The 27,999-nt window shown below is 42.2% G+C and overlaps 1 protein-coding gene across 3 annotated transcripts in view; it reads left to right on the top strand.

Moving 5' to 3' along the window:
• Positions 1-27,999, top strand: part of AFF2 (ALF transcription elongation factor 2) — a 326,239-nt gene that overhangs the window by 159,084 nt on the left and 139,156 nt on the right. For all 3 annotated transcript variants that reach the window (XM_082770464.1, XM_082770463.1, XM_082770465.1), the window contains exon 4: positions 21,001-21,045. In XM_082770464.1, the coding sequence (XP_082626590.1) occupies positions 21,001-21,045 (45 nt within the window). The remainder of the gene's footprint in view (positions 1-21,000; positions 21,046-27,999) is intronic.

The raw sequence follows: 27,999 nt of genomic DNA on the forward strand, positions 1-27,999 counted from the left end.
AATATTTTATTTCATTATGCAATTTTTAGTGAGCTTATTATCAGTAATATGTTTAGCATAAAATTTATTAGTGACATGCCCTTTAATTTAGCCTGTCTAATTGGTGCTAATTTAGTTAGATTGCATTAAATTACACCCTTTAATGTAGCTATGTGTGGGTCAAGAAATCCATTCCAACAGGTTAGGTAATTTTTCATGCAGCTGAACAGTAAAAATGGTATTAAGGTAGCTGAAAAATGCAATCATGTTCCAAAATAATAGTTTTCCTGGATATGATTATCAAGGAAACGGGATTTCTGTTATAAGTGCTCTTCCTTTGAAGACTTATAGGGTTCATCTTCCATCTAAACTCGTGTCCCCAATCTCAACAACAAAGACAAAGGGTGGGAATTAAGATCATTACTCTTACGTGAGGGGGAATTATTAAGAATGATCTTTATTTCAGCCTTCATTCCTTCTTTATCATGCTCAGCACAAAGATAACAGTGAAAAATATGTTGTCCCTTCTTTTATCTGAGTTTCTGCTTTCTGCTCCATTAGAATTACTTTGGTCAGATGGTTGGAGTGGAAAGTAATTGATTTGATCTCAGCAGTGTACAAAGAAGCAATCTGAGCCTAACAAAACAAAACAAAAAATCTGACCTGTAAGAGTCATCGATCTCGAGCAGTAAGAGCAGAGGGCTGCAAGGCAGACTCCTGGGGGCAGGTCTTCAGCTGCTGTAAATTGTTGTGGCTGTTATGAGTCAATGGGGTTTGAAGTCACTGGCAATTTCGCCAGTGGAGGTGTCAGGCCCTGGGTTCAGTTCCCAATTCTCCGTACAACCTGCAGAAGGCTCCAGGTCCTCTCCGGTCCCTGAGCGTTGTCACTGCCTCCCTCTTGTGCCAGCAATTGCTGTGCTCCCATGCCTCTGAGCGCTCCCGCATCCTGACTTGTCTGCTGGGAACCCTGGCAAGTGCACGGCAAACTTCTTCAGTATTTGGAGATGTTTTAATGCACATTTAGTGTGCATCAAGTGCCCCTTAGCTTTTCCATGCCGTATGTAGCAATGGGTCCAAGCAAAGGGTAGGGGAAAAAAGACAGTGAGGCTTTCTGTCAATGAGTATGAGTGTCGTCGATGAGTATAATGTCAGTCCTATCTTGTATCAAAGCCACAGGAGATCAACAGATAACCTCTCCTCCCTGCCTATTTTTTTTACCCGGAGAACTTGAGTCTTGTATAAAGGGTCTGACAGGTTTTGAGCGTGCTTCTGGAGATGTCCCTTGCAGCAGAATGGTTTGCTAACCTGATCCCCTGGTTGTGTGCTGAGGTTATGTTGTGGGGTTGTCATCGTTGCCGAGAGTTGTGCTGTTAAGCCTCACTTCTCGGTTTTATTGGCATCATCCTGTTCTTCGTAAGCTTCGCTTTTCTACAGGCTGCGGATCCCTGAGGATGAGCTGCCTGAATATATAGTAATGGTTTCTCTGTTTTCCCATATATCTCTCTCACTCCAGAGGTAACCTGAAAGCTTTACAAATACCGTGATAATCTCAGATCACCCGCACCCTCAGAGGGCATCCACACAGCCAAACACAGCGGGAGCCAGGCAGGAAGGAGCAGTCGGTGGGAGCTCACAAGCTCACACACAGGAATCAGTAGGGTGGAAGAATAGGTTTGTCAGGTATTTTTTATTGTTACCAGCATATGTGACACCACTGTAGCTGAGCTGCATGTTGCTGGGGTTTTGCAGGTATCCGACAGCACAGACTCAGAAACACAGCCATTGTTCATTCAGCCCTGTCCCATATTTAAGCCGTTCCAATTTTCCCCTGCAGCACCAATAAGAAAAATTACTTGGAAGACCAATACAGCATTGAGAACAAAGCTAAACACCTAGTCCACAAGGCTTTTTAATTCCTTGGAAAAGGTTCCCACTCAGGTGCTAGAGCTGTTGTAGGGGAGTTAACCCCAAAAGGCACAAGAAGAGCCCCTTTTGGGGAGCGGTTCCCTGGAGTAAGTTGATACCTGTTTGGTTTTCAGAAGGATATGAGATCAACTTTGCCTAACAACCCAGCTGTAAAACTGGCAGAAACGCCAGCAGCAGCAGCTCAATTGCAAACATCACGCTGAGTATTATGTTTTGGGTAAATAAATATAAAAAAAGAATAAGTGGAAATCTTCCTCTAATAGGGAAATACATCAATGATACTGTAATTAGAAACAACATTATTCAACTGTAATAAAGTATTTATTTCACTGTGATTACAACAGTTGTTTATCCTTGGGAGCTGTATCCAGAAGCAGAATATCCGGACTGGAAAGGATACAGCAGCTGCCTAAAGCAAGGTCCTTAAATCTGGGCTTAGCCGCTCAGTCAATGCTTGTCAGTGGGGCCTTGAGATGAGAGGCTGGGCGAGAGCACCAGTCCAGCTGGGCCACAGCACAGCTCCTGTGCCTGCGTGGGGCACCTGGCTTGCAATGAAACCACAGCTCAAGCGGTACAAGGGGCCGGGCAGAAGTGCAGTGCAGCTGCCCTGGAAAGCAGGCTGTGGCCGGGGTCCTCCTGCCACACAGGCAGCTGTGTCTCATGCTGAAGACACTGAAATTCACCCTGCAGTTCTCCCTGTGTTCCCCCTGCCCTGCCGCGGGGCTGGAGCAGGGCCGGGCACTCAGGGCCTTGCTCTGCGTGGCCGCAGTGGCCGGAGGAGCGGTGCCAGCCCTGCCCTGTGCTGTGACAAACGCCGAGCGTGCCAGGCCTGGTGCCAGGCTGCGCTTGGCAGCTCTCAGCTGCAAAAACAGGGACGCAGTGTTGTGCTTTGGAGGCTTCTGTCACGGAGGTGTAGGCCACCGGTAGTGTCCTTGCTGTCTCACGGCATATCAGGCTTGTGGCTTTCGGTTCCTAGTGACACTGTGCCATCGTCCCCACCTTCAGCTAGAAGCTGAGGGCCAGAGGGTGCGATCTCCTGGGCTCCAACAAGAAGCCCCTGGCAGAGCAGGGAGCTGAACCAAGGCCTCTGAAGAAGACCATGTCAGCGTTAGGTCAGGCTTTGGACAGCGGTGCAAGCTGTCCTCAATTGGCTGCCATCGCTTGCAGGTAGCAGGCACCAGTGCTGGCACTTGCTCATTGTTTCGAGTGCTGGTAGGTGGGATGCTGCCGGGGGCATGTGAGCCAGTACTTCGTATGGTAATATTTAGAAAGAGATAAGAAGAAGCTGCTTTTCATCTATTCCCATTCTTCCCTGCCAGCCCGTGCTTTCTTTCAGCTCAGGAGACTGAAATCTTCTGTTCTGTTGTAAAAAGAAATCACTCGGTGAGCAGAGGAGCTAATGAATCCTGGCTTGTAATGTCTCTCTCTCATGCGGATCCTCTGATATCTTACAAAGGGTGAGCTTTATTAGCTTTTCCTGTAATGGGACAGCAGTGGGGCCCCTCTCCTATCCCCCACTGCCTTCTTTTCAAACTCGGAAGAGTTTCCTTATCTTTTGACCTTGATGCTGGACAGCAGGGGTGAGCTGAACACCCTTTTTAAATGAGAGCACAAACACACATTATTTTAGACTCCCACAAGTGCTGTCTGTAGGTGTTTCATTTCTATCAGGAACTGGGCTAAAAATAAGACAAACAAATCCCCTGAAATTAAAAAGAAGCATCAGTGTTTAAATGATTGTATCAGATAAACTGGGAAGTCATCTAAAATTTTCAAAACAAGGGCTGTACAGGCTGAGCTGCAATCCACCCACTCACAGCAACAGCAGTTGATACTTTATTAGAAGAGTGGGATGTTGTTCCCCAAACCTATTTTCTGTCTGTTAACAAATACACCTGACAACACCATCATGGGGCTTCTGGCTTCTCTTTTTAGTCCACAGGTCAGCTTTCATTTTTCCTATCATTAGAATTGGTGGGGCAGGAGAAGAACGGTTTATCCATGCAGCTAACAAGAGGGAGATGTACAAAGCTAAATGGGTTAAAGTCAGTGCTGGATTCAAACATCAGATTTTGCTTGTCAGTTTATGTCACAAATGCAACCATACTTTAAATTCAGCTGCTTGAGTAACGCCCAAAAGCTATCATTGCACTAATGCAATTATGATAGCGCATCAATTGCTGTAAATCACAAAGCTATAGATAGGGTGTAGTTGTCATGTTCTTTGTGATAAAAAGATGTAGGATCTCTAATCAGTACAACGAGAGAGGCTGTCATTGATAAAGGGAATCTGGGGCTGGAGAGCAGTATTGATCGTGCTGAGGAATTTACGAACTCTCAGTTTTTGCACACTTGGAGCAGCCTTTCAGGATGCACCACCAGCTTCACCTGCCCCGGGGCTGGAGGGATGAAGTGAGAGGTTGGCAGCTGCCTTGCATGGGTCCTCCAGTGAAAGGGTGATGCTGATTTTCAAGTTTCTTGTACATGGCATGCTTTTTGGGAGGCCAAACTTGGAAATGGTAGACTGCATTTCCTTCTTGGGGGAATGGCCATCCCTGAACATAATCTCACATTGTGCGATGGGGCACTCATTCTTCCCAGCTGGGCTGGTGCCAGACAGGTGTGGGCTCCCAGCAGCAGGGAGGGGAGAACTGCATGGCCCCTGGGCAGCCAGTGCTGGGGAGCGGTGCTGAGCCCGGCTGGGGCACAAGCCAGTGCCTTCTCCCTCGTGGCTTCGAAGTTGTTTGCAAATGATAATACTTCTCCACCTGTAACTGAGAACCAGGTTTTCCCTTCCTCAAAAAAAGTCAGTGCTTACTATCCGTGTTCATCCTCTCTACAAAAAAAATAATAATAATTTATGGCCAATATTCATAAATTATTTACATTCAAAATCTGGAATTGTAGACAAAAATGAATATTAAATGACCAAGTAAGATGAAAATGGAAGGATGGGGCTGGGCTGTCAGGGTGATCGGTTGCTTTTCATGCATTTGGTTGTTTGTTTGTTTTTCCCTCAAGAAACTCCATGGATCAACATACAAAGAATTTATGTGATTTTTTATTAATATGCAGCATATGGCTTGAAAGCTTTTATATGTTTATTGCTTTCACCCACAATCACATAGTTCCTTGTATTTGTGTGCCGGCATATAGCTGTGTATATGTACACAATCTCTGTATGTGCGTGTGTTTAAACTAATACTCTTTGTATAGAAATACTATAGCCTCATGTTGCAGCCTCTCTGGTTTTCACCACTCTCTTCTTTATGCTTGGGTGGTCATATTTTGAAATTTCCCCAGGACCAGTTTTTCATGCAGTCACGTTTCTCATCACATCTGAAGGATGTTGTGCTTCGCATGGTAATTAGGTCCTCTTTGTTTCATCTGCTGAACTGCTCTCTGTTACTTCCTGCAGCACACTCACGACTGGAGGCTATTGCTGAAATGTTAGAGCAGTGGAGATTCTCTAGGAGTAAACAGCTTCACGTTAACTTGCTTTTTTTTTTAAATGCTGATTTACATCCTGTTTAGACCTTGTGCAATTATATTTATCCTTGTTGCTTTCTTCGAGTAATGCCATTTATTGGAATAATTTATTATTGCATTGTGTGGCTGGTGGGTGTGTATGGAAATCATCCGCGTATTTACAAATACATATGACATTATATATAAAAACACACAAGGAGCTATCCATCTACCTAAGGCTTGAAAATGCTGATGGCTTAGCTGGGAGCGCAACTCGCTGTCAGGCTTTACAGAATTGAAGCTTTCCTGGCTTAAAAGAAAGCTCTGGGTGTTTTTTTTTTGGCTTTCCTGGCCCCACGGGAGGGAGGGCAGGCTGTGGGTGGCTGCAGGCAGTGGCTGATGGCTGTGGGGCCAGGCGGGCACCGGGGTGCAGCTCACAGAGGGAGCAGCTCCCTGTGGGGTGCAGGGATGGGGACCCACGTGTGGCACGGTGGGGCCCGCAGCCAGCTCTCCTGCAGCAAACTCCTGCAAGGAGAGGGTCTTGTCTGGCATAATTTCTACCTGCTTTGAGCCTCCCTTCCAGCTGTCAAGCTGCAATGGAGAATTGGGCCCCAGGTTTGCAGCCTTTGCTGGTTAGAAGGGAACTTTCCAAACCAGCATGGCCCCTTTTCCTGGTGCAGCCAGTCCCGGTTGCAGGGCTTGCAGGTTGCTCGAGCTGGACCCAAAAGGAAATTTGCTGGAGGCTGCTCATGTTGTACTGCCGTGCTTGTGAAGCCTGACGGTGGTGGGGACGGTGACAGGAACAGGATCAGGTTTGCCTGAAGGTGCTGGGGAACCCGTGCCCGGCGTCCCCAGGGAGAGCAGTTCAGGTTGGGTTGAGGAACACCCCAAGCTGATAGGTGCTGGGTACACTGCTGGCCCACGGGGTGCACCCATATATGCATGCAAATAACGTGTGGAGGTGCACACAGACATCAGAGAGGGAGAGATGTAAGCCCCGGTGCTAAGAAGCAAATGCAAACGTGGAGTTCCTGCTGGTGGTTTCTGTTTTTTTTTCCTATTGTGATTAATAATGTCATGATTACTTTGATTATAATGATCGCAAATCCCTTTAAGTGGTATCCAGATTGAGGTTTATACGGCATTTTTTCCTTGTTGTTTGTTCTGAAAACATATTAAGAAAGTCTCTAAAATAACATTACAAAACATCAAGTAAAATCCTGTCTCCTGAAGGGCTGATGAGATCATATGCGTGTGGCTGTGTGTTATCTTGCCCTGACACATGGAATTAAGTCTTGGACTCTCCTCACCTAGGAAGACATCATTCTGCCAGCATTTTCTCTTTTCTGGCCATTTCAGAGATGACAGCTTTTTTCCTTTCAGCCGGTTAAAATGTGGCTGTTCCCTGGATAAGCCAATGGGAAAATTTGTCAGTTTGTTCATTTCAGAGAGTCTCTTCGTTTCTTTTTGTTGAACTTACTGGTAGCATGCAAACAGAAATTGGTTTAAAAATAAATAAATAAACCACCAAAAAAAAAAAAAAAAAAAAAAAAAAACAATAATTCTGCAACAGTTCTGAAATTTTAATGAACCAAGACGTCTGTGGAAGGGAAACTGGGTTTTCTGATAGCCCATTGCCAAAGCTGCAGGTGAGGGAAGGCTGTAATTCAGCCTCACCAACTTGGGACACACGGTTTCTGCAACAGAAATTCAAATTTAGCAGCTATGTTACTTCTGCTAATATTATTTTTTTATTGGGTTTTAAAAATTCAGGGAAATTGTGAAAATTGGAATTAAACAATTTAGGCATTTCCCTATTTTTTTAAAACAAATTCTGTGTTGTTTCTTTGTAAAGCTCCTGCCATTATTTTGTTTTGTTTCCTTAATGAAAATGTTTTACAAGGTTGTAACCCATAGGACAGAGATCCATTTTGTCACAGTGACGTTTTTAAACTCAACACAAAGCGAACAATTTCAAATTTTCAGCTTTCTGCGAAGTTTTTAAAATGTTAAATTCAAATCAAAGCAATTCCCCTTCCTCCCTCATATTCGCAGCTATCATTAGACAGCAAATTGCTCATTGTCTAGCTTCACAGGAGTGGTTGGCTCTCGGTCCTGCCTGCAGATCCCCAAGCCACTGTCTGATGGCGAATTTATTGCCCATCTGTTTCCATTTCCACACTGCGCGTTGAGCCTGGCTCACGAGCTGCAGCACACAGTTGTGGGTTTTGTGATCCATATTTATTTCACCTAACTTCCAGTCCTTAGCTGAGCCACCCCGATTAAGCAGACCAGTGACCCCAGCCTGTCTGTGTAGTCAGCGCACAAGTGGGTTCATCCAAGAGGTGACTCTGCCCACGGAAGATCTCAATTAAATGCCTAAAGAATAACTTCTCGAAGATCAAGCAGCTCCATGCTTTAAGCAGTTCCACTAAAAGAAACCTTGTTGGCTTATAGAGACGTGCTGATAATGGGCTCATTGCCTTGTGAGGTCAGCCAGGAACTGATGCTGGGAGGTCCTTGGGGCTTAAGTACCAAGGCAGCATTGTGTTTCTGGGGAGATCATTGCATTTCAAGGGGGTGATGCGAGACACGAGACTGCGGAGTCAGCCCCAAGCTGCATTTATTCCCCTGAAACGCTCACTGTGTCAGACCTGGTTTCAGTTATAAAATGGAAATAATAGAAAAAAAAGGTCAAACCATTTATTGAGGATTGACATTTACAGCAGTCAGGAATCTCCAGTTGTGTACGGCTTTCTGTATATCTGTCACTCCTGTGTGACACCATCCTGCTGAGGATCACCAAGCCACTGCTTTCCTGCTCTAACTAGTAGGTGACTAGTTAGGCGTTGCTTACTGTATTTATACAGATGCACAAATGAAGGACTTTGGGAGTTAATTAACTTGCCTGAAGCTGCAGTACACCTCTAGAGCAAAACGAGAATATAGATTCCCGAGTCCTCTCTGTCCCTGACATTTCAAAATTCTGCTATTTTGTACTTTATTCAGTTTTGACAGGTTATTATCAAAAAGTTTGTAATGAAACTGCTTGAAATTAACTATTTTCCTAGGAAAGCTGACCGTTAAAGGGCCTGTGTCCTTGATCCCGTTGTAGGCAATGGGAGCTGTGCATTGGATCAATGACAGCATCTGTGGATTGAGGAGTGCAGCAAACCATAGATCGAAGGTAATAGTCCAGACAGGAATCTGAAGAGCGATTGCTACCTGTGCTGTGTCAGGGCCTGGATGCAAACAGATCTACCGCAGGAGGTGTCGTGCTGTGTGTTAAATAGTGCCAGCACTGGGCCATAGATCAGTGGATCTCCTTTGACACCAAGATCTAAGTAGGAAGAAAGGGAAGGAGAAAAATGTGGAAATGTAGTTCCATGCATGTACACCCATGTGCACACACACGTAGGGTGCATACGTGCAGACACCTCGGTTAATCAAAGGTGCCAAAGCATTAAGTGACAAAACACCCTCTCCAAGGGTACAGAGGGCTGGCTAATGTCACTGCTGATGTCCCTTAGGTATCATGCAATTCTGGTACTTGCCTCAGATGCCCTTCTGTGAGATTTGCATTGCCTGAGAGTCAGTCTGTTTTCTCCTTGCGTTAACAGTCTGACTTTGAGCGCTGAGCCTGGAGATTGCTGCACCTCAAGGAGACCCCGCGTGCACCCAGCTAATGCAGTCTCCTAGGCAGATCTTCATGGCAGTGCACGGCCACGTAGCTTTTCAAGTCCCATCGGCACTAATGAGAACTGTGTATCTTTGTCCCCCCACGTCAGCCTGCATAGTTTCTTTTTATTTGTTATAGTTTCTCATTGCTGTTTTCTTCCCATCACTCACACACTGCTGCAGCATTATTTCTCAGTGCTTTGAGTTAAGATGCAAATATCCTTGTGTTAGCTATTTAGGGGTCCTTGTGCAGATATAGGCAGAGCAAGCACAATAGTAGTTCTGAAAATGTTGAGGAAAAAATGTAATAATAATCCTTGTGTAATTTATATTAGATCTCATGTTCCCTGTTTCCCCTTCCTGCTCCCAAAAAGGAAACTTTTTAGCATCTGGATAAGATGCCAAGAATCACTAGCCAGCCCCAACTGTAAAAATGAAGAAAAAAGACATTTAGGTTTTAATGAAACATGTCCTCTAAGTTAACTTAAATGCTTGTTTAGATAGCTTTTGCGATAAGTCTAAGAATAATAAACTGTTATTTATAGGGAACTTCCTGGCCAAAGACCTCTGGGCAGCTCCAGAATACCAGAACAAAGGATTTACAGCCCACTGACTACTTAAGACGGTGATGTTATTTTCAGATTCAAAAGTCTTTTCCCCATTATGACAACCTGCTTGTGAAGAGGAAAAGCTGCCTACCGGTCCTTTCAGATTTTGGAGTTCCACTTGATAGTTTAATACATATGGGTCAGTTTATTTAGCTTGAGTTGGGAGCTTTTACAGATCCACATTATGTCTTCTGTGCAGATTTGTTTTTCTGCTTATGGCATCAGTCAGAATAAATGGAGGGATGAGATCTGCCCCGGCTGCTGGAGGGAATTTCCCTGCAGTGTCCCCAGTCTCCTAATATATCAGTGTCTTTTCTAGTCCGTTTCTGATGGGATCCGGCAGCAGGTCAACATCCTTAGGTAAAGAAGGGCTTCCTGAAGTGAGCAGCAGTCACAGAAAGTAAATTAATGGAAGCCGGCATCTGCTGATCTCTTTGACAATAAGGAATTTCGCTGCCAACATTTAGAAACCATTGGAAATGGTCTCCATTGGAAACCAGATTTCGACTTTCTGCCCTGGGCTGCCAAAAGTATTTCAGCATAAAATGCTAAAGTAAGTTGAACTTTGAATTATAATTTCAATGACTGTCTAGTGAAATGGATTAATGCTCTGGCACTGCACCTTTGAGGCTTTGGCTCGAATCTTGTAGGATAAAAATCTGTCTGCTTTGACAGTTGAAAAGGTCAGAAGTGAAATAATGTCAGGTGGTCTTAGCCCAATTCAATGTCTCGATTAAGAAGTAGATGTAAAAGTTGTTGATGGGGGATATCATATAAGATCCTTTGCAAAAATATAAATCATTTTTATTTACATTGTATCAGCAAAATTAGATGCAGACTGCTGCATTCAGGAGAGGTGGAGCTTAGGTCAGACTTTAGGAACTCTGGATTTCAAAGTGAAGAAAATAGGGGTCACAGTGTGCAGTATCTTAAGCTCAAAAGCTTGCATCCATCATTAAATTGATTCCTTAATATATGGCCATGCCAAATGTAGTTCTCACTCAAATATTTTAATTTAAAGGTTTAATTTAAGTTTAATTTAGGAATTTTATTAGTTGAGAGTGTATAGAAAGAACGTGGCTTTGTCACTGTTTAGGCAAGACAAGGGGTCTCTTCAATTCACTTTTGGAAACTGCTGCCATTCAATTCCTGAACTTACTAAATGGAATTGTAGTTAACAAACAAAATGCATACATTTGTGAAATGCATTTTGTCCCTTATTTGGGGATATATATATATAAATCGAATATGATAATATATAAATTACTTCCCAAGACATCCCCGAGGAAGGGTCACTATGGCAAATATTTCAGCAGTTTCTGTTGGGAAAAGGAATAAATAAAGGGCTTGCACTGGTGTGTTTCAGTGATGGGGATGGTGGCAGCCAGAGCTGCCGAGCACTTTCACTGCCTTAGGTTTGTCCCAGCCTCACCTCTCACAAGCACTGCTCACGAGTCAGGAGATGTTGGCACTACTTTTTGGAGTTAGGTTGCAGATTTCCTTTGCTTCCTTCAATAGGGAACACATACAAGATAGTGCAAATTGGAAATTGGCTGTCATGGTATACTACATAAGTACTGGTCGGTAATCTCTTGCAGATGATTAATTAAGCAAGCACTTTGTCCTTTTCAGCACTGGTAGGCATCTTTGTTTTATTTTATTCCCTGTTCCTTCTGCGCATGTGTATATATGGTATGTTGCGTGGTGTTTTTTTCAAGTTGTTTCCATCTTAAGGCAAATAAACCACGGTCTCCATGTGATCACGATACACTACGGGAGCTGATGGAACTGTACATATGTTGTAAAGATTAATTGGCATTCAGTTAGGCCCCATAAAGCATGGCATGCCATGCATTATCCTCTATTTTGCCTTCGATTTACAATGCAGCTCAGTTCACGTAGTGGGCACAGACCGAAAAACAGCGTATTTCTGAAGTATAAAATGTGTACTTTTTAGTAGGCTGATCATCCCAGTAACAAAACCTTAGAGGAGCTTCAGAGCTTCAGAGACGCCGTAATTGTGGAGCAGCGGTAACACGGTCTTGCTTTTCTCTGCTAACCGAGATCTATTAAGTGGGGCCCAGGGGAACACTGAAACCGCAGAATTATCTTTTATTTGTTCTATAGATTTTTCTGACAAAAAAAAAAAAAAGGTAACACATCGCCACACTCGCAGTTGAAATAATCGGAGTTCAGCTGCGACACACGAAGAAAGAAAACCCTCAGCACCAGGGCACTTGGCCGGGCTGACGGCGCTGGGTGCCGGAGCAGCCCTCGGCAGCTGATAAGGGAGGCAGGCAGGCCAAGCACCGGGATTGCCAACCATTATTTATAACGGAACAAAGTGGTAATTTTGCAACTATCACAGCTCAAATATGGGACCATTTCCCTAGTAATAAAACTATTACTCTGTAACTGTTTACTTATCAGGAGACCATTATGTGATTGATGACCTGAAAATGGAGGTTATCTTTCAATTCATTTGAAATGCAAACTGACTAGAAAATCTATAGTTATTGCGGCATATTTTTAAGCAAAATCAGGCACCTACATTGACCTCCTATTTACATTTCTTTGAGAAGAAAAATCACATAAAAGCTATCAAGAAACACATTTCACAGCAGGCAAATTAATTGGTTTTACTGTATTTGAATGGAGGGTTTGTCAAATAAAACATGCCATGACAGTTAATAGTGTCATTTAGAGGCAGAAAATTATTGGCTTATTTGTTATTGGATAAAAGGAAGGCAAACACTTTGTATTAGGAAGTTTTAATGTGTTTAAAATCCTCATTAGGGATTTATGGACATTCTTGCTTAGCATAGCGCCTCATTAATTTGAGGCTAAACAGTTACTTCTGTGTTTCAATTCCAATTTTTTTCCCCCTTTTCTTTAATTAGATCTCGCATTAGAGTTTGGTCTCCACACCACTGGAGATGTAGAATTAATTAATGTGATTTATAAATCTAATGGAAGTGAGTTATTCTTAGATATCTTTTCATTTTAGCGAGCAGTTTAACTGCACATAACGTAAGTGCATACAGATCTGAGAGATTTTGGGAGCTCAGGAAAAGTATGCGACTTCTGTATTGAATACATTTAGCAGCGTCCCTTGGCATTAATAGATCAAAGCATTTTAATTAGAAATGTAACTAAAAGGGAGGTCATAAAGATCCCATTCAAAATCAGATTTTCTCTGTTCTAAGTTCTGTGCTGTCCAAAAAGCATTATTTTACCTCCCTTTTTGTATGATAACCACGACGTTCAGTGGCAGTTGGGATAATCATGTTTTAGTATTTAATGAGCATAAGATCTGACTCTTAATGTAGTCTGGGTTTGGATCAGATCCCAATAAAGTCTTAATCATCACTTGTGCTATTTTGTTGTTCTTAATAAAAGGAAAATGGCTTTTATTTCACATAGGAACTTCATTTATTTGATTGAAGTTTATGTAAGAAAAGAATACGTGTGGACTAGTTGTGCTAAAAGGCATGCTGTTAGTTCAACTTGAAGATATTTCAAAATACATTTGCCGTGTTCCCCCCCTGGGCAAGACCGTGTCCTTGCCCTTTCAGTTCTGGCCTTCTGGTTTGAAAAGCCGCGCTGAGGATGCGATTTGCAAGTTGTGGCTGTGGTGGAGGGCCGTAGGAAAACCAGCAATTTGCGAACAAGCTTTGAGCAATTGATTTGGGCCCCAGCATTGGCCTTGCAACTGTGCAAACTGCTGTACAAATTAAACCCAGGAGAAGGCTTTTCCGTGAGGATATTCATACCTGGTTAAAAAAATGAAGTGGAGCAGATAACCAGCACAGCTGCCCGCTGTGCTCCTGCAGCCACGGGAGAGATGCTGTCAAATGTAAATAGATGCTTAAAAAGGTTCCTCTTTAAAAGCCCAGAAGAAATGCTATAGTCTGAATTCACGAGGTCAGATAATGCTTCAGGTTACACTGATGCAACCACACTGACATCAGTGGAGCTTTAGTGTCACAAGTGCCACAGCCTGACCCGACGGCTTCGCTGCTACTTCAGCCACGTCACACAACGCTGCCTGGTTCTGCTTGCTCTCTGCCTGGCCTGCGCGGGGAATAGGCCCTAAATTACACTAATGTAAAATAGATTTAAAAGAGATCCAGTTCCAAGCTGTATTAAATTTAGACGGTTGTGTCTGTAGAGTCGAGGGATTTTGAATGATTTCCAAGAGGTTCTACTCAAAGGGTTACGCTGAGAATAAATACAGCTTCTCATTTACATTACTATAACTGAGAGCAAATAGACTTGGAAGCCAAACTCACTTCACACTCCTTTTGTACTTGAGCTGCCTCACTGTCTTCAGAGGAGTTAGATTTCATTCACACTGGTAGAAGTAAGACAAGAAGCAGACACTTGATCTTTATTTCTGCCACACCATATATCTCACCGCACCAGAGGGTTTCATAGTCTGCTAGGCAGGCTTTGATGTTTAAAGTGGACAAGTGCACAGTGGCGTTTTAGGTCAGTGTGCTTTTTATCATCAATTTAATGGAAACATATAAGGTAACCGCTCCTAGAATAAGGTACATAAGAGAAGGTACTTACATTATATAAGTAAATGAGTACTTGCAGTCATTGGAGGGTGGAGGAGGATGGGATGGAGAAAGAGAACGAGAGGGAGGAAGAGAGGGGAAACTGAGGAAAGAGAACAAGAGAGAGAGAATGGAAGGAAGGAAGGAAGACTGTTCCCAATTTGTTTGTTCTTTGTCAATATTAAATAGGATGCGCCAGCCTCTATGCAAGCAGTCAATATTTTGGTCACAAATCAAACGTACTGCAAATGGCACTTTTGCTGGACCTGGCTGAATACCGACATTACCGGTTACTCTGGTATTATCATCACGGCAAGCCTCTAAAATACTGCATTCAGAATATTCCATAAGTAAAACGTGCAGCCTTACTCCCAGGAGACCCTGAAGTGAGAGATCACTTTATCAGGTTTCTCTCTCTAATAGAGTTTGGCAATTTGCTGCATGAAAATAATGGAGAACCATTGAGTTTAAATTGAACATCAGCATATTGTGCTTTCATGGAGACTATTTCATGCTGATCCACATTGAAATAGTATTTTTAAAAGACAACATCAAAGAAATGAGAAAGAAAAAATGGGCTAAATACAACGCGCAGTGGGAAGAACATGGAAAATATAATCGTCACATCCAGGTCAGCCCAGCTTAAAGGTTGCTGTTGCAGAACTAAATGCCAAAGAAAAAATGTTGTCCTTGCAGTTGAGGTTGCTCCGACTGGGAGGTTGTTGTAAGCTGAGCTCATTGTAGGGACCTGTAATGCCTTCCAGATTGTGGGGTAGCACCTCTGTGCCCCAGGTTGGTGTAGCGGCACCTTTTTTACTTAAGGGACTGCAGGGGAGTGTGTTGGAGTCATTGGCTTTTGTATAAAGCTGAAGGTACCCATTGTGGGCAATTCTGGCTTCTCAACTAGAGGCCTTTAAGGGAAGTTCACTAAAGTAAGCAGGAGTCTGATTCAGTCACAGTTTGGACCACACTAGTAAGTTATTTTTCCTAGCTAAATGTGCTTTACTTGAGGGAAGAGGCACATACTTCTCCATCTAGCACTGAAAAAGCAGCACTGACTGCAGGCCAGGCGGTCCTGCCTCAATACATGAATTAACTTGGTCCACTCCTTAAAACTTTTCCTTGTTCCCAGGTTCCCCAGTAAATGCCTGTTTGACACACACAACCTCTTCACAGTGCAGTGTTTGTATTAGGTGGAACAGAGGAGCAGCTCTCTGTATTTTGTTTTAGGCAATAGTTTTTCTTTCTCTCTTAATTTCTTTATATATACAAAGTATATATTTTCACAGACCTTTTAATAAGCCCCAGGAGATATTTTTTGGGTTGAAATAATGGGAAACGTAGTCTTCTCATGGTACTTTGGTTCCAGGATGGTGGAGGTACTGAAGGAAAACAGTGAATATACATTATTTGGAGCCCACAAATGACTCCCTTGAGAATTAATAACCCTGTGAAAAACACATATATGTATTTGAATACCAAAGGAGCTATTTTCTCTTTTTTTAATAGCACCATGTTTGACTTCATTCAGTTTCCTCCAGAGCCCAGACATACAGTACTAATATATGTTGGTGATAACCTCATGAATATCAAATACATCCAAAAAAAAAAGTACCATTTAGGCTGCAATATTCATTCCTTGCTCTTTTGCTGCTCCCATTCATACCCATTTGCACTAATGTTAGTAAGGAAGAGCCAAGATCCATCCAGCAAGTGAGATTAGCTTGACATCTATTTCAGGTGTCTTTAACATGAATGACCCTTTGGGGACAAAATATTAACAAGGCAGGAAGCAGACAAAAGCATGAATTGTAAAACCCAAGGAGATGAGAACAGTGGGCTCTGTGCAGTGGTATGAAGTTAACTTCAAGTAAATGTGAAACAGTCTTCCTCAGGAGGAGAAACAGATAGCCAGATCACAGCTGAGGGGCAGGTGGCTATCTGAAAAAGGGTAAGTCTAGAAAAGATGTAGGGAATGACTAAAGAGGGGAAACGAACCCTGAACACGCAAGCAGGTACTGATAGCCATCAGAGGAAAGCTGTCCTACCTGTAAAAATATATTAAAAAAAAAAAAAAAAAAAAAAAAAAAAACAAGTACTGTCTGTTCCTCGGAAGCCTGGCAGGAGTTGAAGGCATTTGTAGGATGAGGTTCTTCTGACAGACCTGTTTTTGCTGCTTCTGGTTTTCTAAGTGTTTTCTTCTTAATACTGTGTGGCACACACTGGAAATGATCAATCAAGGCTCATGCACAGGATCTTTTCTTACTAGCAAGTGAAAAATCAATTTTTGTTCAAAGGAGTAAACAGCACTGTGAGCTTCATCTGCCCAGAGTCAGAATGGGTCCTTTGGTAAAGAAAGTGACAGTGCAAGTGGAGCTCGTGATGTACAAGCACATAGGTGTTCATATATGCAGGAGGTGGGAGTGGATTCCTACAATCACATAACATGCTACATTTGTCTTTCCGATAAAACAAAGATAAGAACAAGAGGTTACTTGTTGAATGCCAGTTGTGCACCACTAGAGCCAGAGGGATTATTCCCAAACAGTTTATTCAGATGAAAATGTGGTCAGTCAGTTCTGGCAAAGGCATGATTCATTTCTGCTTTTCAGCACCACATTTGAAGTTTTAAGACTTTTCTGTTATGTCTTTTGGAAGATTTTGTTGCTAACATTTTCAAGAAATGCCTGCTGTCTGGTGTAAAATGCAGACAGAAAAGAAAAAGAGAAAAGAGACCTTATGTGACTTTTCTGTGGCCACAAAAACAAAATCTGATCTCATGCAGGTTATAAATTGTCCAGGAGGTAAGAGTGGTCAAGGAACTGATGAATGAATAAATGGAAGGTTAGATCAACATGACTCATCAGATATTGTAACCATTCACCCAATGTCACTTGATCTGCATAACACTAAAGCTATTATGCCCTCACTCTTATATTTCTGCCCTCCTTCCCTCTCTTTAAAGTTTAGCACTGAGCCGTCCAAGCCATACATTAAGCCTTTGGTTCCACGTCATTTAAGTTCTGTTCTTTCTCTTATGAGACTGAAATGTGAAGAGAGCCTTATAATGCTAGCTGGTAGATTTTGACCATCTGACCTTTTCTTTCTTTCCTTCTTTTTTTCTTTTCTTTTTTTTTTTTTTTTTTTCTTTTCCCCTTTTTAAGCCTGGAAGCAATATCTAAAAGCAAACATGAAGCATTTTGATGCAAAAGAGTTTTGCCAGATTAAAATGAAATTGAAAGATAAGTTCAGTGCAGCATGTAGCTGTTGTGAAATCTTTTTGTTTTGATTGAAGTTACATTACCTCAGGACTTAGATCTGCAGCTTATGTAATATTAACTGTTCTTCAATCCGGAGCTCGTGCTGGCTGAGAGGGGAGCTCATGATGTGAGGTGTAACTGCTCAGTCATACGGAGGCAAAAATCCTGGAACCTGTCCTTTTGGCTGGGTTAGACCACACTGCTCACATGGGACGAGAAGCACCAAAAGCATGCAGAAATGAAAGTTCTGGTCCTCTGACTGGAATCTGGTAACTGATGAAAGCTAACAAAGAGAGAGGGTGGAAAATCACATAATATTTTCTAACAGCTCAATTTTTATTAAATTAGGAAAGTAGTAGCATGGGATGTCCAATCTTGATTAAACTCCTGGATGAATATGGCAATTATACAAACAATTTGTTATAGCACTAGTGGTTGGGTAGGTGATGAATACACCATTTACTGTGGTTCACTCTCTCATGATCAGTCTGTGGTGGGCCTTGTGGGCCTGCTTGCACTTGTTTGCTGAATGCAAATGTTTATAGGCGATTAACCTGCAATTTTTGATTCATACTTTGAAAGGTTGGAAGGTTGCTTTTTCCTTTTTTTTTTTTTCCCCGGGGTTTTCTAAGTCTCTAATAGGCCTGCGTCTTTCAAGTCTCTTCGAATGTGCAACTGCAGCATGGATTTAGAAAAATGGTCTAATTTCTTGAGAACTCCATTAATAGTAACGTACTGAAAGACTCTTACATTGATCTTCTCTCTGATAGCCATGTTGTAATAATTATTCTTTTAATGTTTGCATCAATCTAAGTGTTTTCTTCTTTGTGCTAGCTCCTACTTGGATCTCCCTATATGACAATCACAGCACTTTGACATCTTGCATTACTTTAATACCAGTGATTCAAAACAAAGCAGTGCCAAAGGGAACAAAAGTTCTGTCAAGCCATTAAAATCTTCTTTGCCATTAACACAATTAAATTGATGCATGAACATTTAAAGTTATTAGCAAGTGCTGCCAGCAGAAGCTGGTTGTGATTGCATAATATATAGTGGGCTTTATTAAAGTAGAATGGTATGTTTATTATTATCATCATCATTAGTTCTGGAGTAACATAAACTTAAACAGGGCTGTGGGTTGGGAGAGCTCTGTGAAGCAAGTAAGAGCGTGGTCTGCCCTGTGTTCAGGCCGTGGCACAATTATGACATTTTTAAACAAAGGAATACACACAGTGTTGGGGCTAACCATTGAAAATGGCACGTGTAACAGGAGGGAGGAGAGAGATGTAAAGAGAGGGCTGCTGTACCTCTGCTGCTCTCATTTTTCCCAGTCTGACCAACTCAGCTGGATTTTGAGCTGCTCCTGTTACTGCTGTGAGAGATTTTGTGGTTGGTGTGTATGCTGTGAGATTGTTGGGGGAATACTTGTTTTGTTTTCTCATATTCCAACATACTAATTTTTCAATGAAAAAATATCAGGAGTGTATTAGAGACATATGTACTTCTGTTATCCCACTACACATTGCAGTAATACCCATGTTTGCTAATCTGAGGGATATTTTATTTAACTGTATTCCTCTCTGAAAGGGAAGTTATGTATGAGGTATGGAAAACACAGATTAGCAAAGAACTTAGAGACGTTGAGAGGAAAAAGAAGTGATTTAAGGAAAATTTAATTGAGTGTATCAAAGGAGGGACAATGAAGTGCTGGAATACCAAGAAATGCAGTATGAAGGAGGAGTCCATGCCTATGGCAGTTAATGCTGACCGTACACTGGAAGCTTTCAGCCTAGGGTTGTTGGGTAGAATTTGAGTAGAGTAGAAACTGGGACAAAAGATAAGTCTCTTTCTTTCTTTGGATGAGTGTTTTTAAATGGCATTATGGAAAATGATAATCTGTACTTGCTGACAATCACTGATATTCCTCCAGGGTGGTCATGTTCACTTCACGACATCTTTTTCTAATATTGATGAACTGTTGGAAATTCAGAGAACAGTGGAGAAATAAGCCAAGGGAATGGAAAATCTTATTGGGAAAGAAGCTAAAAGTTGAACATACAATATTCAGAAAAAGCAGACTATAATACTACATATCTATGCATGGTGTAAGTGAAAAGGGAAGTAAGTAGTTAGAAGGGCTCTACAGACAGGCTGAGGTGACTCTGAAAGCAGAGCTTTAACTAGTTATCACAAAAAAGGGCCAAATAGATTAAAACACTACTCCACATTTTATTAAATGAAGGAATAGGAGATCCATTTCCCTACAGTTTTTGAGTTAGACTAGACACAGTACTAGAAAATATGGGGAAAGGGTGCTACAGTAGTAGGGAATGAACGTGGTGACCTAATAGATCTTCTTGGTCTTTGACTTTTGTAGCTGTAGGAATTCATTCTTGAAGATTAATGCTAGTTGAAATCTAGGAGGAAAGACATGGTCATGTTTTGGTCAAGCTCTGTAGCAGATTAGGATGACATGGATTCATTTAAGTCATGAGTGTCCTTCACCAAGCTACTCACCAAGGGGTGGAAAAGCCTTACTCAATATTTATACTTGTTTTTTGGTACTTCCCCCCCAGATATTGTCTCTTCCTCCCCTGCTCCACGGCCATGATAGCAATCCATTGTAAATAGCTGCACATACTGCAAAATGGTTGCACATACAGGTCATGTCTGTCAGTTGTTTACATAATTGTTCACAGTATTTAGAGCTTTTGTGCTGTTTAATAACCTTGCAGTGAGGGATTGTGGCAAATGCTGTAGCTACCATTTAAATGAGTATATGAAATTGGAAGAAGTTAAGGGCAGCATTGTGTGTGTGCATGAGTCTGGTTGTGCACATCAGCATAATGTGTCTTTCTAAGGGGAGAAGGGATATCTGTCAAGCCTCTTGAGCTGGGTTCCTGTGTGCTGTTCAGCCTTTACATGATACTTAACCTGGAACAGGCCAATGAAGTGAGGGACAACAAAATCAGCAGCTGCCCTTATAGTCCAACCAGTATTTTACTACAGTATGTGTTCAAGTTTTAAGAGCCGTCTTGGCTGTTAGCGTATTAAACTGTAGGATAAGATAGTTGATGATAACAGCTTTCTCCTAAGTGTTACCACCTCTGTCCTTCACCGCAGCCTGCTGCACGTTAAACCAAGCCTCGTCTTCTCTCTGAAGGTTGCTGATAGGAGTAACAGTGGGATCTTCTTCAATTACTGAAGTTTCAGGCAATTCTTGTGCCAGTTCTCAACTGTGAGGAAATCAGAGTACTTTATTGCTTCAAAAGTGTCATTCCTAGCACAAAGCACTGCAAAAGAAAAACAAAACAAAACAAAACCCAAGTGTCAAAATGAGTCCTGCTGATGATTTTTGTTGATCTGAACGGGAAAATTTGGTAGGCAGCAAGCATGGATACAGCAGTCTTCAAACAGAGGAAGTTTCTTGTTAGCTCTTCACCTGTATAGTTAGCCACTGAACTACTGAACTTTGCATCCAGTGCCTGACTAAACGTTTCTTTTTTTCTTTAAACCTAGGTTGCCCTTCCCAATGACTCCAGCTGTGTGGAAGAAATATTGCGGGTGAGTAATGCTCTTTGCTTTTGTGTCTTTTTAATAATTGTAGTGCTCTTATTTCATCTTTCATGGAGAAGTGTTATATGGCTGTCTTTAACAGCGTAGTTAAATAATAACACTTTAGTGGGTTTGTATGAAAAAGACATGGTCTTGTAGGCTCAGACTGCTCCATACTGGGTAAGGTCAGTTCTAATATTCCTTCTCCCAGTACATCTGCAACTTGTCTTGGTCAACATTTACACCCCTTTCTGTGCTTTTTTTTAAGCTCTCAGACTGTCTTCTCTCCAGAATGCATTTCTCTCCCGCCCTGAGGTGGAGTTGCCTTAATTCTCCTATACTGGCCTACAATTGTCCTTCCTCCCCCCCACTGCAGTGTCCCAGCACTCATGGGTTTGTTAAGACCTTCTTTGCTGGGAGCTCTGGTTAGTGCTTGAAGATAGAAAATGAAAACAATCACTGCAAACCGAGCAGTTTTTTGCAGTTAATTGCAAGAACATATAACAAGAAAAAGGGAGTGTGGACAATGAGTTGTATATGTGTAAATCTGCCTTACCTTAAGAGTAAGATGGGCTTTTCCCCAAACACCCCAAATATGGGGTCCCCTGATATCAGCGGGATTTTGTCTGTGTGTAGGTTTGCAACCCACCAGTTCCTATCTGGGTTTTAGGGTTTTATCCTCATGGTGTGAGTTTCCCATTTGTTAGAACTGCCTTCCTGGGGTTACCCCATCCCACCTGATGGTTTCAGTGTAGAGGGGATAAAATTTCATTGGGAATTTGTGGTGGCCATATACTTTTCAATAAGAGCAATTGGTGCAAACTCACCCAGACCTGAAGAGAAGTACAGCAGTTGTGTCAAACACGCTAACAAAGACATGGACATATTCTTGCTCATAAAATGAAGTAGGCTTTGCAGTGTTCATTGCAATCCTCAGTACAATTGTTTGTGTGGAAACTTGCTCCTGTTTTGTATACACGCATTATCTCGGGGTGGTGTTGATGTCCTTATGAGTTGTCAGTGTTTCTGCAGAAGTCGAAGCAGCAGGCGAGCATGCACATGCAGACCTGTAGTAACAGAGGAATATGTGTCTGTGTGCACACCCAGCAGCAATGAATGTGAGGAAATAAATAAAGTTTAGTTTCAGCATTCAAAGTGAGCAGCAGTTTATTACTTACAGAACACTAAGGGAGCAAAAGGAAAAAAAAAAATGTTGAAAGGCAGCGCGAAATACTTGGTACATTTAAAGTATCTTCTTCTGTTTATATAATTCAATTAGGCTCATTACTATAGTTGTAATGAATGACTTGTTAGCTGGGGAAAGCAGTTGTTTTCAGTAGGCAGCATCAAAAGGAAATGTGATGTAGCAAATTTCAGGAATCAATCATCCAGGTGACAGTTTTAATGTGGGAACAGTGCATATAAATCACAGGAAGCAGAAATGTCTTTTTTCTAATCAAGAGGAGGTGATCCTGTTTCCTACCCCACGACTATAATTTGAGTCAACAAACAGGGACAGAATTTCCCAGGCTTCCTTCTGAAACCTGCCGGGATTGGCACAAGGCTTTGTATCATCTTCAGTGGGTTTGGATCTACTGCAGAGTCCCTGCTGCCACAGACAGCACCTCCCGCCATCAGTAGACTGTTAAACCCGGGGGGATTTGGGGAGGACAGAGCAGGGATTTGGCAGGTCTCCACAACTCCGGGAGCTGCAGAGGGCAAGTAGTGGGCACCTGTAAGAGGTATACAGCATGGCAGATCCTTCTTGACTACCGGGTACGGGTGCTGCCCAACCTTGCCACCCAGACTTGGTTCAAACCTGTTGGCCACAGCTGTGGGCATAGCCAGAAGCCTTCTCGAGGAGCATATGAAGCCATCCATGGCAGAGAGCAGCGATGGGCTCGGCACACTGTGGGCACTCGGCCACGGCTTGCCTGGGGCACGTGCTGCCTTGCCCCATGCACTTCTGGGCTTTGAGTGCCACGATGCGGTGAGGGCGGCCTAGTGTGGCATTGGCATGGCGTCAGGCAGCTCTGGGCGCTGACAGACTATCTGCAGGCTCCTTGTAACCAGCCTGCAAGCAGGCTGCCAGCGAGACCCTGGGTGTGCGAAAGCTGCTGATCACAGAGCCGCTTCTGTGGCTGCCCGTCAAAGGCTGAGCAAGGCCCAGCTCCGACCGGCTGCCTTTGATGGCAGCGTTTCAGGCTTTCAGCTTTGTGTGGTGCTGAAACACACGTGCTATAGAAGTACCTGAGTTTTGTCGATGGCTTTGTTCTTGTCAAATGTATACTGCAGAATAAGCTAGTAGGAAATGTGCTTTGGCTGCACGCAGAGCATCATATTGTACTCGATAGGCCACAGCAAAAAAAAAAAAAAAAAAAAAAAAAAAGAGAGAGAGAGAGAAGGTGATGCTCAGCAGTGGTCAAAATCCAGTCTGTGGGCTTCCTGTGGAAGACCTGTGTCAGGAGACTCAGGCTGAAAGGACAGCCCCTGGTTGCAGCAGCAATTTTTCCTTTGAGAACCTGGATTAAGTTCTCAGCCCTGACAGATATTTTCTGGCTTACTCTGGCCATTTACTTAGGCTCTGAAAAGCCTTTGGGAATGTGGGCCTTAGCTCTCCGGTGGCATCTTCCCCAGGTTTAAAAATAAAATAAAATAAAATAAAATAAAATAAAATAAAATAAAATAAAATAAAATAAAATAAAATAAAATAAAATAAAATAAAATAAAAGTATTATAATTTCTGTCCCTGTCAGAGATGTCACAGAGATAAACACAAGAAGGATTACAAGGCAGTGATGTCCCAAAGGTAGGTAGGTAGGGGTGTAACAGTGTGCATTCCGGGCCAACTGTTTGAGTTTGAAGTAAATGGAGCTTATTTTACTCACTGCTGCCTCAACATCGCTTGCGAAATAGCACTCACGACCATGCAACAGAAAAGAGAGTTCAGCCCCAAACATCTGGCTGCATTACGCATTCACGTACGCAGCTTTTAATCCAAAGTGACACCATTGTACTCGGTGTCACTTCTACAGCTGCTTAGCAAGCAGCTGGCAAGGACTGGCAATTTCTGCTCCCGACCATGTCTGCTGCTGAGCTGCGTACCCCAAGAGCCTGCTTCTACACTGCCCTGGCATTGCATGCCCTGAAGTTTGGGTTTCTTTTCTTCCTTTTTTTTTAGTCAGGAAATTAAGTGGCTTAATTCAGTTTTACCCCTCAGAAAGGCATAGTAACTCTTGCAGGTTTTTTTTTCTAGACTTTACAAGAGGGACCTAAGCTAAGCTCTGACCTCTGATTTTACAGAGCTCTTTTTTTCAAGCTGAACTTGATTAATGGCTTCTGTAATTGTAGAGGTTTGCAATTCCTAATCTCTGCCTTTTTTATTTCTCCTAAAAAAAAAAAAAAAAAAAGCCAAACCAACCAACCAAAAAAAAAAACAAACAAAAAACAGTGTTTAATTGGGTTTATGGTAAAAACTTTCCAGCTGAGCGAGGGGAAAGGTCTTGAGTCCACTCAGACCCCTGAGTCTTAAGAGACAAAATTTCACAGTCCTGCAGATTTCCTGAAACACTTAGCCACTTATGTCATCTTGTGTAACTGCTTTAAGGACTGTTCATGATATTACAACCAAAGGTTAATGGCAGTCCAGTCTCCTGTTGATTTTGCTTTTCTAACAAGGATGGCTGAGAATGTTGTTAAAAATTAAAACAAAATACAATAAGATAAATTAAAATCTTGGTTGTACAGCTAAGGCCAAGCTATAAACATTGGACAGGAGCTCTGCATCCAACACAGGTTGCTAACACCAAATTAAAAGATGAAGCTGAATGATGGCCAGTATACTTTTTTTTTGTTCCAAATGTGGCTTATTTTTGAAACCAACATAATGGTTTTGAACATGTGGCTAACATGGAAGATAGGCAATCAACAGTGGGTGCGTAACTCGTCTTTTATTAATATAGATTTAAATTAAGTTGTCACTTGCTATGTGCAGCTACTGAAAGATGAATTCATTGAAATGTTGTGATACCAAGTGCAGATGGGGAGGAAGAACTGACATTTTAAACCAATATTCTAGAGCTGTTACTTGTGCTGGTTATATCAGTACTCTGTATCTGTGCCTTGCTGTCGGTGCGCATTACTTGAAGGTGTGCTGATGCGGACGTAGGGGTGTGCGTAGTATACGGCTGTGTGACACTGGGTGCAAATTAGCAGGACCCTTTTTCTGCCTACAGAGAGCACAGAAGGAACCTCCCTTAGCATTGCTTTGCCTTTGGGTGAAGAGGGGATAAGCATACAGCACTGCAAAGAAAAGAAAGGAAATCTTTTGAATAAAATTTCTTGAGGGCTTGTAGTATGAATTGAAAATTTGGGTTAGGTGTTTGGGCAGTTGTTTAGATGTAATCCTGCGGAAGTGAGGCTGTGGTCTGTGTACATGAAGCTATCGTGTCTGTGTTGCTAACCATCTGGGCAGGCACTTCTGTCTGAAAATCTGTCCCTGCTTAGAGGAACAAAAGAATTCTTGTAGGTACATATTCGCTGTAGTAAGGCATCAAGTAACTTGGTGGACTTCTGATGGTATGTGGACAGCTGTGATATTAATTAAAAGCTTTCTAGTCTGGAAGTAAAACAAATCCTAGATATAATTTAGACTGTAATTAGAATAAAAAAGACTGGAGTCAAATGAGCAAAGTCTATAATTTGTATGGTCCTCTATTCTTCTGATGACTAGCTCCTGTCTAATGACATTGGAGAATATGTAAATTGATCAGCAGGTGAGAATGCCCTTGACTGGGTAAATTATGTGTAGTATTACCTTCCTCATGCCAATTGAAAGCACTAATGGATTTAATATGTATCATCCATAGCTGAGGTGAGCTGTTCACAGGGCAAAATTAGACTGTAACAGATATAGCCCATTATTTGCCCCTCAGTAATTGTTTTCTCTTCTAAAATGCAAACCGACATTGAAGAACGTTGCTAAACATAATTATAATAATTGTAATTTGAAAAATACAGGTATGCTGTCCGGTGTGGTTACAAATGCACTTAGTAGCTGACAAGCAGTTTAAATATTTTCAAGTGGAATCTGGGGGCTTGCTGGGGAGGACATGATGTGAATTTAAAATGATTATCCAGACGTCATTGGACAAGTGAATAACGAGCTGACTGGCCTAGTAAATCATGTGAACCTGTCAAATGTGGGAACACGTTGGGGAGGAGATGATGTCAAGTAACAGTAACTTAGCAACCTGGCATTTAGCTGTCCAGAGAATGAGTAAGAGTAGCCACTTTTAAATAGCTGAGTAAATAAATGAATCCCTATATGTCTTAGGTGTGCTATAAAAATAGCCCGGCACCGTATGTTTTGTGTCAAGCTGCTTCTTTCTCCAGGATAAGGTGATTTATTATTTCTGTTGAAATGAAAAAATGGATTGAAAAGTTAACCCACGTGTAAATGTGTATCTGTGGCCTTTGTCCCTTGTCTGGCATGCAGCCTTTGGAAGCATGCAAGGAACAGGTAATAGCCTGCTTTGAAAAAGGCAATGGGTTACAAGTGTAGCTTTTATTTCTTTTTTCTTTAGACATTGCTTATGCACAGAAAGATTTGGATGGATAAAAACTATTAATTTCTTAGCAATTGCCAAGCCAGTGCTTTTTCAGCTTTTTACCAGCATTTTCTGAATGGATGCAGAAACAGTTTCTGCTCTTACACCGAAATAAATCAAGGGGTAATTCCACTGACCTCTGATCTCATTTGAGTTCATTAAATTCTTCTTCCTCCCACACTGGTATGAATTGGCAGCAACTCCATCTATGTTGCTGATGTTGTTATAAAATAAAAAGGAGTTATCCCACATTACTTTATGCATACACGAGAGCAGCAACCAGTCCTTTGCTCTGATGACCCTCTCGATGCATTTCTACTCCAGAAAAATGGAAATGCTGAGTAGTTCTTTGGAGCAGCTCTTTCCTGGATCAGTCAATGAGCAGCTCAGTTCTCATCTCAGTGCTACCATAAGTGTTCATCAACGATTCCAGGAAGGTCAAAAGAAGCTTTTTCCCAGCATTTTTTTGCATTGTCTAGCCGTATATGCACAGGCACACTGAGATCAATACTTGAAGTCATTTGAAGACAGCCCGGTATAGTCTTAAAGAGCAAAAGGTTCTTTGGGATCTGGAAGCCTTTAGGTCCTCCCAGCCTAGAGCAGGCCCTCAGCATGGAGGTTCATCTTGGCCACCGCAAGTTGCACCCAAACACAGCAGCACAGTATTATTCAAAACCGTCCACTGTCATAGTGACAGCATGATGATGTCACCCATGAGAAAGGCATCTCAGAAGCATTATCCCCAGGCTGTCTGTATTAACTTGAGGTACATAATGTAGAAACATCAGAGCTAACTTTAAGCTAGCTGAGTAGGAGGTTGGCATGAGTCAGTGCTCAAGTACTTAGCTCCTTCGGTAGGTTTTGTGAGCCACAGCTGCACTGCTGGCATGGCACAGGCAGGGTGTGCGAGGAGTTCACTTGTGATGTAGATGCATATTAGAAACCCACTTTGTACTGCCAGATCAATGCAAAGCAGGCTTCATGCTGTTGGGGATGGGGTGGAAAGAAAAGGTTGACTGATCTGACAAATGCACGTGGGTGTGCAGTGTTTCTGTATTCGAAAGGTGGTATTTTGCACCTGTATGGTATAGGGTAAGTGCCTCTTCAAGATGTAAGGCAGCAAAAGATTAGACCTTTGTCAGAACAGACAAGCAGGATCTGATTCCAGCCTGCAGGAAAAAGGGTTTATTTTCATAGCAGTGTTAAAGAAATTATTTAGTGAAGAACTTCAAAATGTAAAATCTGATCATTATGTGGGTCTATTGCAGCATGTCCGCACTGTAACAAAAAAAAAAATAATGCATATATGACAAAAGGTATTCAGGAAAGGAGAAGGAGGCTGCAGACTCCTATG

This window comes from Aythya marila (genome assembly GCF_965140915.1).
Source record: "Aythya marila genome assembly, chromosome: 13".
NCBI classification, from domain to species: Eukaryota; Metazoa; Chordata; class Aves; order Anseriformes; family Anatidae; genus Aythya; species Aythya marila.